The following is a 14,043-nucleotide window of genomic DNA, read 5'->3' as shown; positions in this document are numbered from 1 at the left end:
TAAACAGGGCTTCATTTATCTGATGAAAAACACAGTTAATCAGTAATATTGTGAAATATTACAATTTAAAATAACTGTTTTCTATCTGAATAAATTTTAAGAATAATTTATTCCTGTGATGTCAAAAATTAGTTTTCAGCAGCCAAGTCTTTAGTGTCACGTGATCCTTCGGAAATCATTATAATATGCTGACTTGGTGCTCAAAAATTCTGAATACAGTTGGTATGCTTAATATTTTGAATCTTTGATGAATGGAAAGTTTAAAAGTATTTAAACAGTATTTATTTGAAATAGAAATCTTTTGTGACACTATAAATATCTTTTGTATCTTTAGATCAGTTTTACTGACCCCAGCATTTTTAGTGGTATAGTATTTTTTATATTATATCAATTAAATGTTTATTTTTTAAATCTACAAAAACTTTTTATGATCATTTTTATCTATTGTGTTTCCTGTATTGTTTTTATACTCCATATATTATTACTGTTAATAGCGACATCAGAGTTTAAAAAGACTAAGGGCCAGATTTAATCAACAGGGCTAATTAGCTCGAGATCTCAATTCCAAAACAGCGCCGATGGGCATGGAAATTTCTGTGGGTGATTTACTGACAACGCGCAAATTAAAGAACACAGACACAACATCTCATTTACATACTGACCAACGCAATAAAACAATGCATATTCAATAAGGTCAGGCGGAAAAAAAAAATTTGTCCATGCCTTTTCAGTGCTAATTCTTCACTGCGGGTCTTTAGTAAATTCTGACAGTAGGCCTACTATTTTAATACCAAAGAATGGTTTGCGCTGGTGCAAGCCGTTAGTAAATATGGCCCAAAAACGAAAGTGCAAAAGCATCAGTAAAGGTAAACACCATATTATCCGATAAATCTTGTCTTAATATTGTGAACTTTAACATCCCAACTTACATCCCAGTAAGGCCTAGTGCAACCTAGCTATATTACTCTAGCTGTGTGTTTTACAGGTTTTCCCCAGAACGCCTCCTTCTCAGTCTATGAGTGATGAAGCAGATGGTGTGAGCACATCCCACCCCGCATGCAATCTGAGGCACAGAGACTCCTACCTCTCGGCCCAGCGCCGCAATGACCGATGTCGATTCTTCAATCATGTGACTTTTGCCCCTTTCATCACAGAGGACATTTCAGTGCTGCAGTGCATGGCCCAGGTAACACCATAATTCAGAAAACAAAAACCTTTAAACTAACTGAGATACGTGTCAAACTTTCAGAAATACTATAATTCCAACACTACATCTCCTAAAACCGACAGTTTGAATCCATTCTTTCTTATCTCTTGTATTTATTACTCTTTCAGGGTCGGACTGTGCTTAGTTTTGACCTGGAGAAGGGTGAAAGTGCTTTAGGCATCAGCATTATTGGTCTGGAGACTGAAAGCAGTGGAGGTCATGGTATCTTCATACAGAAGATTCAGCCGGACTCTGTAGCATGCAGGTATAAACTGATAAGGATTCAAGTAAAGAATACCGTAACTTAATTGATTAGAAGTGCATTATTCTGGACAGGGGCATAGATTGATTTGAAACCATTCATTACCCCATTCTTCTGTCTTAGTGATGGACGTCTACATGAGGGTGATCAGATTCTAGCAGTGAATGGCAAGCTGTTTGAATCCTCTGTAACTCAGGAACAAGCTGTCCAGGTCCTTCAGGAACGTGCTTCTGTGGTAACCCTAATTATAGCCAGAGAACCAACCCCATCATTCAGCTCCCCACAGATGAGCCACACTCTTCCCAAAAATCTCTCCGGCCTTTATCGTCAATTTAGTGTAAGTCTACTTAAAAACTTTTGTTTTTATATTTATTATATCTCTTAAATTTTCCCAAATATACTTAACATAATGTGTAAAATGGCCTTAAGAGATTTTGAATGTGCCCCTGAAGTGTCTTAGAGCTGCCTCATATTTTATACTGTAATGCCGTATAGCTGGCCCATTTTACTATGCCGCTTATATCTGTTATTGATCCACAGTAATTTGATTACATTACCACAAGTGCAGTACATCTAACATTTTAAATGTTATACATTAGCTTTTTATGTGAGGTTTTTAGGTTTGGTGTTTGTTGTGAAAGCAGAGTAAGGGAAAGCAGATGGTCTCCTGGTAATGGTGGAAATAAAAATGAATCTACTTCTATTAGCAAGACTATTATAATACACTACTGTTTAAAGGATTGGGGTTGGTTAGATCTATGAATGTTTTTGAAAGAAGTCTCTTATGCATACCAAGGCTGTTTATTTGATTAAAAATACCGTAAAACGGTAATATTTTGAAATGTAATTACAGCCATTACTCCAATCTTCAGTGTCACATGATCCTTCACAAAAGAACATAATTTATTTGATATAGAATTTATTTTGTAACAATGTGACAAAGTCTTTATTGATCTAATTAATGCATCCATGCTAAATAAAAGTATTAGTTTGTTTGAGAAAAAAAAAAAGAAGCATACCCTAAACATTTGAATGGTATGTATATATAAATGGGGTTCAAAGATCTTGGAAAATATTTTTGGGGAAAAGAATTTAAATTACTGGATAATATGGTGTTTACTGATCATTGCACACTTTAGTTTTAGCCTTTTTTAATCTCAAGTCACTATCAACAGGTAATAATACTAATTAATAATTTATACTAAGTATAAACAAAATAAAGGAAACAATAATAGATGAAAATAAATAAGTAAAATAAATCATAAAAAAAGTTTTAGATTTTAATTAGTTTTTCAATTTAAATAATAAACCATTACATTTTTAAAACAAGTGCTATAATATTTAAAAAATACAATATGCTCAAAATTTTGGGGGGTCAGTAAAATTGATCAAAAGGAACAGCTATTCAAAAGCCATTTCTAATGTTACAAATAAATGCTATTCTTTTGAACTTTCTGTCCTTCTATGCTTTAAAACATCTAGTATTGGTATTTTGTACACTTTTTCTGTTTTATTCAATATTAACTGAAGTAAGTGTGATAACTAGCCCCAGTCTCTCTTGTATTATAATTAGGCTTATTCCACTCAAACATTAATTTGATTCCACAGCCCCGACAAATTCATCATATAGAGTTGCAGAATGACGGATCGGGTCTAGGCTTTGGTATCATTGGAGGGAGGACTACTGGCACCATGGTTAAAACCATCCTACCTAATGGTGTAGCTGGAAAGGTATGAGAGAATCATCATGGATTCACATACACCATTATTTAAATTATTCCATTTGTGGATTGTACAAACTGATTCAAATTCAAAAAGAGTGACAAATGCCTTGACATTTGTGGATGTGTGTTTGTGCACACAGGATGGGAGATTGCATAGTGGCGATCTTCTCCTCAGAATTGGTGATGTGGATGTGTCCGCCATGGGCAGTGATGAAGTTGCACGTGAGCTCCGTCTTGCTGGTTCCCGTGTGAGACTCATCATTGCCAGGGAAACCACTGATGGTGACCTCTTACCTACCATCGCCCAGCAACAGGACACTCAAAAGAAACAGGTGCAAAATGCTCCTGTGTGTGTGTGTGTGTGTGTGTTTGCATATATATGTAAATTGTGATATAAACAGTATAGCTCACCCAAAAAAAATAAGTTCTGTTATCATTTACTCACCTTCATGTCTTTTTGAACATGTTTGACATTCATTCTTCCATAGAACACAACACATTCAGTAAATTGCAGTCTGTTCCTCCTTCACCACATTAATGCTGCTTTTGTTGTGTTTTTGTCATTTTTTAAGGTCACTGTGAACTGTTATTGTATGGTAAAAAGCGTAACAAATCTTAAATCTTAAATCTTAAATCTTAAAGGGACAGTCCACCCAAAAATAAAGATTCTATCATCATTTACTTATCCTCATGTCATTCCAAACCTGAAGATTTTCTTCTGTTGAACACAAAAGATATTTTGTTGAAGAATTGTTGATTTGTCCCTTTATAATGATCTTTTTAATTAATATACAGGTTTGGGATGACATGAAGGTTAATAAAATATGACAAACGTTATATTTAAAATTTATTAAGCTGAAATTATTTCTTAAACACACTCACACTCAGTCAGCAAACATTGATTTACATTCACATTGACATTAACACGCAAGGTGGTTAAGTGAGAGTGTCAATGTAATAGAAAGAGATAGAATTTGCTGTAGAATTTGAAATATAATCACGCATTTTAATTCCTTAATTTTGATTACATGTTATCATAAATGCTGCTTTATTATGTCTTGTTTGATATGCCAATAGTAAACAAAGAATTACCCTTCTGCAGGATTTAGTAGAGAAAAAGGAAAAAGAGTTCAGTGTCAGATTCAGTAACAACAAAAATGGTTTGGGCGTCAACATCTCCAAATCTCTGAATAACCTGGACAAAGGTATGATTCCTTACTGGGGGTTTTTTCAGCAAGATATTTTTTTCCCATTCAGTCTAAGAATGATAAATGTAAACATTAAATGAATATTGGGCATTTTAGAGTCCAGTGGATTTGGAGTAAAGAGCATACTGAAAGAAAATGCAGTGGATCCGGATGGACAAATTCACATTGGAGATGGCATCATTGCTGTGAGTTCCATACAGATCTTTATTTTTTACATCTCTTTACTTTCCTTGTGCATGTTAATTTATACAGCAGTTCTTAGTGGTTTTAAGCAATTTATTGCTATTTTATTAATTTTTCAGTGGTCTCAGAGTTAATGATGTTATAGCAATTAATAATCCTGTTGTTGTTTCTGTTGTGTGTGTGCGTGGGAAGGCTGTTTCCATTGTAGTGTTTGTTTTAGGCAGAATGGTAGTGTATGATTAATTACACTGTCGCTACATTTGTGTTTGTATTTGTGTAAATGTGTCATTAGTCCAACCCTCATCCTCTGTTTGGGGTTTCAGTGTCATTTTGGTAACCTGAAAAAAACAACAAAATTGAAGTATCGGATTAATACTTGAGAGAATGAGAATGAGAGAATGATCGAGCAGAGCCGATCCTCCCTATACGCAGAATACGCAAGCTGCGTGGGGCCCCCTTGCTCTCAAAGATGTTTTAATTTTAGTTTCGTTTTTGAATTTGGCCAGCGATTATGAAAACATGAATGATCATTTATTTTAATGTGGTGCGCTGTCACGCTCTCAACGTCAAAATCAGTCAAATCATGTAACATGAATGTCGTACAGTCTCTTGACCAAGGCTCGAGACAAAAAACAAAAAAAACGAGTTGAAAGTGTATACCGAGCCACGGAAGGGATACTGTTTCTCAAGAGCTTACCGTGAGCGCGATTCGAGACGAAGTGAAACATGGACAAATGCGTTTCATCTCAACCCCTCTCATCCACGTTTATTGTCAACTGTTCATGAGATGGATTGCCTGAGGGAAGAAACTGTTCCTGTGCTGGCCGTTCTGGTGCTCAGAGCTCTGTAACGTCGACCAGACGGCAGCAGTTCAGAGAGGGAGTGTGCTGGATGTGAGGGGTCCAGAGTGATTTTGCCAGCCCTTTTGCTCACTCTGGATAAGTACAGTTCTGTCAGGACCACTATCGTCAAAATGATAGATACTTAGCATAAAGTCCATGCAGCCTGTCATGATTGAGCAGGGAGAGCAACAAACAATAATAACCCCCCTATGGTAAACAGAAAAGAACTAAGCAGATATCATTAATGTACTTAATGATATTTAAGTGTAACATTATTCAAGAAAAGAAGTCTGATTCAGCAAGGAATATCAGAAAGCCAAGTCCTGACTGTGCGAAAGGAGGAGTTGGGGATGGAGGAGGGTGATTTGCTCCTGAGCAAGCGGAAAAAGCTCATGATTAATACTGAATAGAGCTTATATAGGAATGCCGCGATAGGTGTAATATTCCTGTAGGTAGGTGTGATCAGCTGAGAATCAGCTAATGCAAGCTTGACTCTTGTGACCTGCCAGAACTAACGCTAACGCTTAATTTCTTGGAGAGTGGGGAAGGTTGTACCAATGATTTGCTCAGCAGTCCGGACTACCCTCTGTAATCTTCTGAGGTCAGTTTTGGTAGCTGAGCTGAACCAGACAGTTATTGAAGTGCAGAGGACGGATTCAATGATGGCGGAGTGGAACTGTTTCAGCAGCTCCTGTGGCAGGTTGAACTTTCTCAGCTGCCGAAGGAAGTACAACCTCTGCTGGGCCTTTTTCACAATGGACTCAATGTGATTGTCCCACTTCAGGTCCTGAGAAATTGTGGTGCCCAGGAATGACTGAATGACTCCACTGTCTTTACAGTGCTGTTCATGATGGTGAGTGGGGGGAGAGCAGGGGGGTTTATCTTGAAGTCCTCGATTATCTCCACAGTTTTGAGCGTGTTCAGCTCCAGGTTGTTAAGACTGCACCAGACAGCCAGCTGCTCAACCTCTTGTCTGTAAGCAGACTCATCACCGTCCTGAATGAGACCGATGACTGTGGTGTCATCTGCAAACTTCAGGAGCTTGACAGAGGGGACTTTAGATGTGCAGTCGTTTGTGTAGAGGGAGAAGAGCAGTGGGGAGAGGACGCAATCCTGGGGGGCGCCAGTGCTGATCGTACGGGTTCTGGATGAGAATTTCCCAGCTTTACCAGCTGCTGCCTGTCTGTCAGGAAGCTGTTGATCCACTGACAGACAGAGGTGGGGACGGATAGCTGAGTTAATTTGGGCTGGAGGAGTGGTGGGATGATGGTCTTAAAAGCGGAGCTGAAGTCTACAAACAGGATCCTCACAGAAGTCCCTGGTCTGTCGAGATGTTGCAGGATGTAGTGCAATCCTATATCGACTACATCATCCACAGACCTGTTTGCTCTGTAGGCAAACAGCAGGGGGTCCAGTAAGGGTCCAGTGATGTCCTTTAGATAAGCCAAAACCAGTCTTTCAAATGATTTCATGGCCACAGACGTTAGAGGCACAGGTCTGTAGCCATTAAGTCCAGTAATTTTGGGTTTCTTTGGGACGGGGATGATTGTGGAGCGTTTGAAGCATGAGGGGACTTTGCACAGCTCCAGTGATCTGTTGAAGATCTGTGTGAAGATGGGGGCCAGCTGGTCAGTGCAGGTTTTCAGACAGGCTGGTGTCACACCGTCTGGGCCTGGTGCCTTCCTTCTCTTGTTCTTTCTGAAGACCTGGTGCACATCATCTTCACTGATCTGCAGTGCAGGAGGGGGAGGGGGGGGTTGCAGGAGGTGTGAATGGTGTTTTTTCAAACCTGCAGTAGAACTCATTCAGATCGTCTGCCAGTTGTTGATTCAGCTGGCAGTTAAATCATTACTTTTTCATGACTTTTCTAGTGAGAGCATATTATAAAGAGAATTTCAACTTGCTTCATAACACACTTCAAACGTCCTCAATGAAAAGTTTTGAATTAATTATGTTTGGGGTTTTAGAGACCTCAAATGTGAAGCATTAAATAATGCAATGACTTTTCACTTGATGAGACTCTCTGACTGGTGTACACACTGTGGAAATACACTTCTGTCATATGTTTATTGTAATTTCTTTTATTATAGTTTTCTACATATGTTTTGATCACAAACAACATTACTACAATGTATACTAGGCACATTTCTGAAAAATGCTTGCTTGCTTTGTGGTAAAATAGAGGGATAAAGCGTCTGGGGTTGGGCCAATCATTAGAGAAGCATCAATATTTTCAATTCTGATGTTGTAGCAAGAGCTATTTAGCATGAAAATCAATGCGTGCCGTAAGCTTTGAAGTGAAAAATTGAACTGTGTTAGCATATGGTTGTTTAGGATTGGAACAATTTATCTTAACATGCAGAACTTTTGAAAAACACAGACATCATCTGGTGTTATTTCACACTAAATAATGATGAAGTTAAATGTGACACTATAATAATTATAATGTTATATTAGAATGGTTTTTTTGTGGAAAAAAAAAGTTATGATCATGTTCTATAATTGTTGTTAATGATAAACTAAAACAGAATGATTGTTAGCAGTTCCTGATCCATTAAATGATAAAGGATGCCTTTCAAATATAATGTAAAATGGTTATAATTACCTGTTTTATCCTTAAACAGAAAGCTAGGGAGGAGATCCTGCTCACTGGCCATCAAGTAGAGATCTCTATTCGGAGAAAGGGCTCACCATCTGGAACACAAACAACCCGTACAATGTCCACAATCTCTCAGAGACCCTTAACCCCTCTGGGTCTCCTTCCCCCTCCACTGCCACCATGTCGACCAGAGCCAAAGCCAGTTCTGCCCCCAGGGAAAGTTTTCTATACTGAACGCCGGGACCTCAACTTCAACAGAGAGTGCAGTTAGTGAAACTCTTGGCACTTCTGTTTATTTGCACTCATTCACACTGTGTTTGATTCATGAGTTCTGTTTCACTTTGGCCCGTTCTCTGTGTGAAGTCATAGTAACTCTTCGACCCTACTTTGATTCTAATAACAGCTTCTGTTTCTGTTTGTTCTTTCTGTGACCTCAGTTCAGTCAACGCAAACCTGTGATTTAGAGACCAAGTTGGAGAATAGAAACCAGTCCTCATGTAAGAACAGATTTATTTACAATTGATTATTACAGCCATTCATTTTGACTTGCACCTCAGGTTTCTTAGTGTACTAGTAAAACTTTAACTATAATATACAGATATAATCGTGATTTAAGCATTGCTTGCAGAGAATTTTAATTTATTAAAAATTTAGCATTACATCACTTGCTTACCAATGGATCTTCTGCAGTGAATGGGTGCTGTCTGAATGAGAGTTCAAACAGCTGATAAAACTGCATGTTTGTAATAAACAAATGTATCATTTGGATGTTTTTAACTTCAAACCGTTGATTCTGGCTAAAATTCAAGTCCTCTATAGCCATTATACTGCTTTCTCTAGTGAAAAATTGTCTTGTCTGAATCAGGAGTGAAATATATGCAGATATTTACAGACTAAAACAGTCCAAAAACATTAATTGATGTCCTGGAGTCATGTGAGTTACTGGTGAATTATAGTAGTTTTTATCAGCTGTTTGATCTCTCATTCTGACGGCACCCATTCACTGCAGACGATCCCTTGATGAGCAAATGATGTAATGCTGAATTTCTCTAAAACTGTTCCTATAAGAAACAAACGCATCTGTATTTTTGGTGGCCTGAGGGTCAGTCAATTTTAAGTGTCATCTTTTAAGGTGTCTTTTCAAGCTTTTATGACAAAATACTGTATGAATCCTTTGCAAAGTTTATGCTTTTAAAAGTTGATAATCCTATTTATTTTGCTTTCCTAACTGTACACCATTATATTGTTAGCATGTTCTTATTTGCATTTACAATTTTTTTCTGCTGTCCAGTCTAATCAACAGCATGTCACAAGTATTGTCCATAGACATTAAGCTGTAAACAACCCAGATTCCTTTAAGATTTCTTTAGTTTGCATGATTATTTCTAACATAGATATAAATAAAGTGTGAAATACAAATCCTGACTCTACTGACATGATGAAAACATACATAGTCTTTTGTAGTCTATTCTCCTCAGTCATGTTGTCATTTATTTATTAGCTGTGTGATGCTTGGAAATTTTGTTTTAGTTTGCAAACTGTCTGATGAAGAGCAGGAAATATTGATGGAGAAGTGGCAAAGCAACCTGGGTCCTCAATATGAAGTCGTGGTGCGTCTCATCTGTATTCTCTCCTGTTTAGCTGACAGTTCATTTCCATGTCTGAGATTTGTGAGTGTGTGTCAGCATATGTTTATGTGCAGTATGTGTCTTTTTAATTGCCTGTTTTTGATGTATTTGCATGTCCACTGTATATTTGTATATCTATCTATCTATCTATATATATATATATATATATATATATATACTATATATATATATATTATATATATACATATATATATATATATATATATATATATATGCTAATTAGTTTATATTTACATTGTGTGTGTGTGTGTGTGTGTGTGTGTGTGTGTGTGTGTGTATGCAGGTGGCCCAGGTACAGAAGTTCACTGAGAGCAGCGGTCTTGGTGTGAGTTTGGAGACTAAGGAAGGTCATCACTATATCTGCACCATACTGCCAGAGGGTCCGATTGGACAGACGGGAATCATACGACCTGGAGACGAACTGCTAGAGGTTCACTTTATATTATAATTGAAAGGGGGTGTCCACATAGTCATGTAGAATATTTATTTACTTAAAAAAACTAATGGAAATTATATTTGGTTATACTTCAAAGTCAAACAAGCATTACATACAGATAATACTGTTGTTTATAGATTACGCTGTTGTAATCCCTTATCATAAACCCTGCTAACACATGCATGCATAATAACTGAAAGCACTCATCTTTCTTTCTGTATTCTGTTTTCTATGCGTAGCACTTTATTCAGTGCTGACTGCACATGAATATCAATCATGACAGCTACTTAAAAATAGCCCTTCCTGTCAGTAGAAAAGCCCAGAGGATCATTTCAGCAGAGCAAGCGAAGTTGATGTGTTTGTTCTGTCTGTAGGTGAACAGGTTCTCTCTGATTGGTGAGACACATAAGGAAGTTGTGAGCTTGCTGAGGGAACTTCCTGTGAATGTTTGTGTGGTTTGCAGTCGTCTCATCCTACCCACAGTCGGAGAGGAAGATGATGATGATGATGGTGACGATGTACAACTCACACTCAAGGAGCTGCTAGCAGAATTTAATGAAAAGGTTTCCTGTGTCTGTGCATCATGATATTTAAAGGAAAATGTTTGTGCAATGCACTACCCTTGTGAAAAAAAAGTGCTTAGCTGTAGTCAGTGTGCATTTGTATTGTACAAGTGTAATAGTATTGTACTTAATTGTAAGTACATAATGCACTTAAATACTTTTTAAAAATTCTTCCTTGTAATTAATTAAGTGTTAAAGAAGTACACTTATTTTGATGTATTGACTAACATACTAAAGCACATGTAAAATACTTGATTATGAATTTAACTGTAGTGTGTTGTTTGATATTACATATTACAAGTTAATATGTTTTACATGTACTGTACTAAATTGCAATTACAAAATACATTACATAGAACTTTCAATAGAAATGATATTAAGGTATATTTTAATTACCATAAATGCTTGTCACTACATTCAGCAGTAAACTTCACCCATATTTTATAGTAAATATACCCTGCTTAAGAGGGTCAATAAGAACTCTAAAGTTCAGCTAATTGCATTTAATATCAATTTAAATTTGAATACATTTATTGCAAATAACATGCAAAAAAAAAAACCATTACATTCAGTTAGCACTGAAGTATATTGTTTTAAAGTATATTATTTGCATAAGAAATACTGTTTATTAGAACTATGCTAAATTGTACTTCTTTTTGGCAAAGGGTATGAACTGACCCACATGTTGTTTCAGACTCATATTACCCTTTTTCTTCTGTGTAACACAAAAGGACAAAAATTATAAACGTACTTGTCACTCTCTTATGAGCAATTATACAGTGAATAGAAACGAGTTTTCAAGCTCCAAAAAATAACAAAGGAAAAAATTGTTAAAGTAGCATAAAAGGTACTGACTGTGGACTGCCTTGGGTGAGGATGAGAATAAAAGTGTTTGGTTACACTTTATTTTAAGGTGTCCTTGTTACAGTGTAATTATACATTTAAGTATCCAGTAATATTAATTAACTACATGTACTTAATATATGGTTAAGGTTAGGATTAGAGTTTGGCTTAGAGTTACTTGCATGTAATTATGCATAATTTATTATTACTATGATAGTAAGTACATGTAACATGTGTAACAAAGGCACCGTAAAATAAAGTGTTAAAGAGGATTCCCAATTAACATTATAATAAAATGAAATATACAAAATAGCAAATTAAACAAATTAACACTGCTGTCCTTTTTCAAATGAGGAAACATGATTCCACTCATGCTTTACCGCAAAATAATATTGACTTGTCCACTTTTTCTCACAGGCTGAGCAAAAGTCATTTGGGGGTCTCTTTGCACGCAGAGCGGATGAATGGATGACAGAGGCTCCTGTGCTATCCCATCAGGCCATGTGGGAGAACGAGATTCAAGTCTATGAGCTGCAGAAAGGCGATTCTGGCCTGGGATTCAGTATACTAGACTACCAGGTGTGTGTGTGTGTGTGTGTGTACCAATACAACAGCAAAAAGGGAGCAGCAGAGTATGAGCTCCACATCAGTTGGTTTGGGGAGTCCCAGTTGGTTTGAAATCCTTCTACAACATGGCAGCAGTGTCTCCTAATTTATTACTATTCTTCTCTTTCTCTCTTGTGCTGTCACTTTCTGAAACTCTCTCAGGACCCCATGAACCCAGGGCGTACTGTGATAGTGATCCGCTCTCTTGTAGAAGGCGGCTTGGCAGAGAGAGATGGCCGCTTGTTGCCAGGAGACCGGTTGATGTTCGTGAACGGGACTGACTTGAGCCACGCGAGTCTGGCTCAGGCCGTTCATGTCCTGAAGAGCACTGCTTTGGGCACCGTACGAATCGGAGTCACCAAACCCTTACCGGTAAATTTCTCCATTCACTTCACAATCAGCAGCATTCACCAGATAATTACAACCTTGAGCTGTATAGGAGAAATCAAGAATCCAAGATATTGAATGTCTATGAATGTTCTGGTCTAGGTCTTTGTAGAATGTCAGGCATGTTTAATTTAAGAGAATTCAATGTGAACCACTGTGTAATTTGCAGTAGCATGTTCGTCAGTTATCGGTAACTAACGGCTGCTTTGACTACTCAAGTATATCAAACTACAGTTTCTTCAACTGCAGGCATTTTAATGTCAGAGGGGTTTTAATATTCTTGGAAACATTTTACCTTACCTTCATCATGTATTGTTGGCATTTTTTAAATGCCTTTTAACCATATTTTCATACAAATCCATCAATACAATATATATTATTGTTTTGTATGATTTTAAAATTGAAATATTATTGATTTTTTAAAACAATAATCACAAAAAATAAAATACACTTAAAGTATTTAAATATGTATTGTGTGATTTTTTTTTACACATTTATAATTATATAATAATAGTTTACAAGTGTAATAATATATACTGTAATAGTAAGTTAGTATACTTTTACTACACTTTTTACTACAACATTGTATTTGTATGTGAAGAAAAACATGTTAAATATTCTTACTTGAGATCAAAATATTTTTTATTAATTATTATTATTTATTTGTTCATTTCATTACTGCAAAAATATTTAATTTTAGTATTAATTTTAAATTATTTTTAAACATTTGTATGTATTTAGAATATATGCCAAGTTCTGTTATGAAACTCTAGATGCAGGCTGATGGGTCGTTAACACAGCATTAAAGGGTTACTCCTCCCCAAAATGAAAATTTTGTCATTAATCACTTACCCCCCATGTTGTTCCAAACCCGTAAAAACTTTGTTCGTCTTCGGAACACAATTTAAGATATTTTGGATGAAAACCGGGAGGCTTGTAAATAACACTGTCAAGGCACAGAAAAGTATAAAAAACAGAAATAGTCCATCTGCCATCAGTGGTTCAACCATAACGCTATGAAGCTACGAGAATACTTTTTGTACGCAAAGAAAACAAAAATAACGACTTTATTCAACAATTCGTCTCCTTCGTCTTTATTCAACAATTCGTCTCCTCCGTAGTACCATTTTGGAACCACACATTTTTAGCACCACACGAATACGTTTTCGACATTTATTTACGCTTTGATTTGAAAGAAAACAGCGTATCCATGTGGCGCTGCTGACACAAAACAAAATGGTGCTACAGTGACGCGGAGGAGACGAATTGTTGAATAAAGTCATTATTTTTGTTTTCTTTGCATACAAAAAGTATTCTCGTAGCTTCATAACGTTACTGTTGAACCACTGATGGCAGATGGAGTATTCTAATGATGTCTTTCATACTTTTCTGGGCCTTGACAGTGTTATTTACTTGGCAGTCAATGGGACAGTCACAAGCCTTCCGGTTTTCATCCAAAATATCTTAAATTGTGTTCCGAAGACGAACAAAGCTTTTACGGGTTTGGAACGACATGGGGGTAAGTGATTAGTGA

The 14,043-nt window shown here is 36.6% G+C and overlaps 1 protein-coding gene across 1 annotated transcript in view; it reads left to right on the top strand.

The window, feature by feature from the left end:
* Positions 1-14,043, top strand: part of si:dkey-92j12.5 (multiple PDZ domain protein) — a 45,943-nt gene that overhangs the window by 4,596 nt on the left and 27,304 nt on the right. The window contains exons 4-17 of the mRNA XM_058768352.1: positions 986-1,186; positions 1,336-1,472; positions 1,593-1,806; positions 3,078-3,200; positions 3,334-3,525; positions 4,296-4,398; positions 4,498-4,586; positions 8,051-8,291; positions 8,463-8,522; positions 9,556-9,635; positions 9,958-10,104; positions 10,485-10,673; positions 11,934-12,095; positions 12,285-12,494. Coding sequence (XP_058624335.1) covers positions 986-1,186; positions 1,336-1,472; positions 1,593-1,806; positions 3,078-3,200; positions 3,334-3,525; positions 4,296-4,398; positions 4,498-4,586; positions 8,051-8,291; positions 8,463-8,522; positions 9,556-9,635; positions 9,958-10,104; positions 10,485-10,673; positions 11,934-12,095; positions 12,285-12,494 — 2,148 coding nt within the window. The remainder of the gene's footprint in view (positions 1-985; positions 1,187-1,335; positions 1,473-1,592; positions 1,807-3,077; positions 3,201-3,333; positions 3,526-4,295; positions 4,399-4,497; positions 4,587-8,050; positions 8,292-8,462; positions 8,523-9,555; positions 9,636-9,957; positions 10,105-10,484; positions 10,674-11,933; positions 12,096-12,284; positions 12,495-14,043) is intronic.

Source organism: Onychostoma macrolepis, chromosome 01 (genome assembly GCF_012432095.1).
Source record: "Onychostoma macrolepis isolate SWU-2019 chromosome 01, ASM1243209v1, whole genome shotgun sequence".
In the NCBI taxonomy this organism is placed as follows: Eukaryota; Metazoa; Chordata; class Actinopteri; order Cypriniformes; family Cyprinidae; genus Onychostoma; species Onychostoma macrolepis.
The sequence above is the reverse complement of the archived record's forward strand: the minus strand, read 5'-3'. Positions and strand labels throughout refer to the sequence as shown.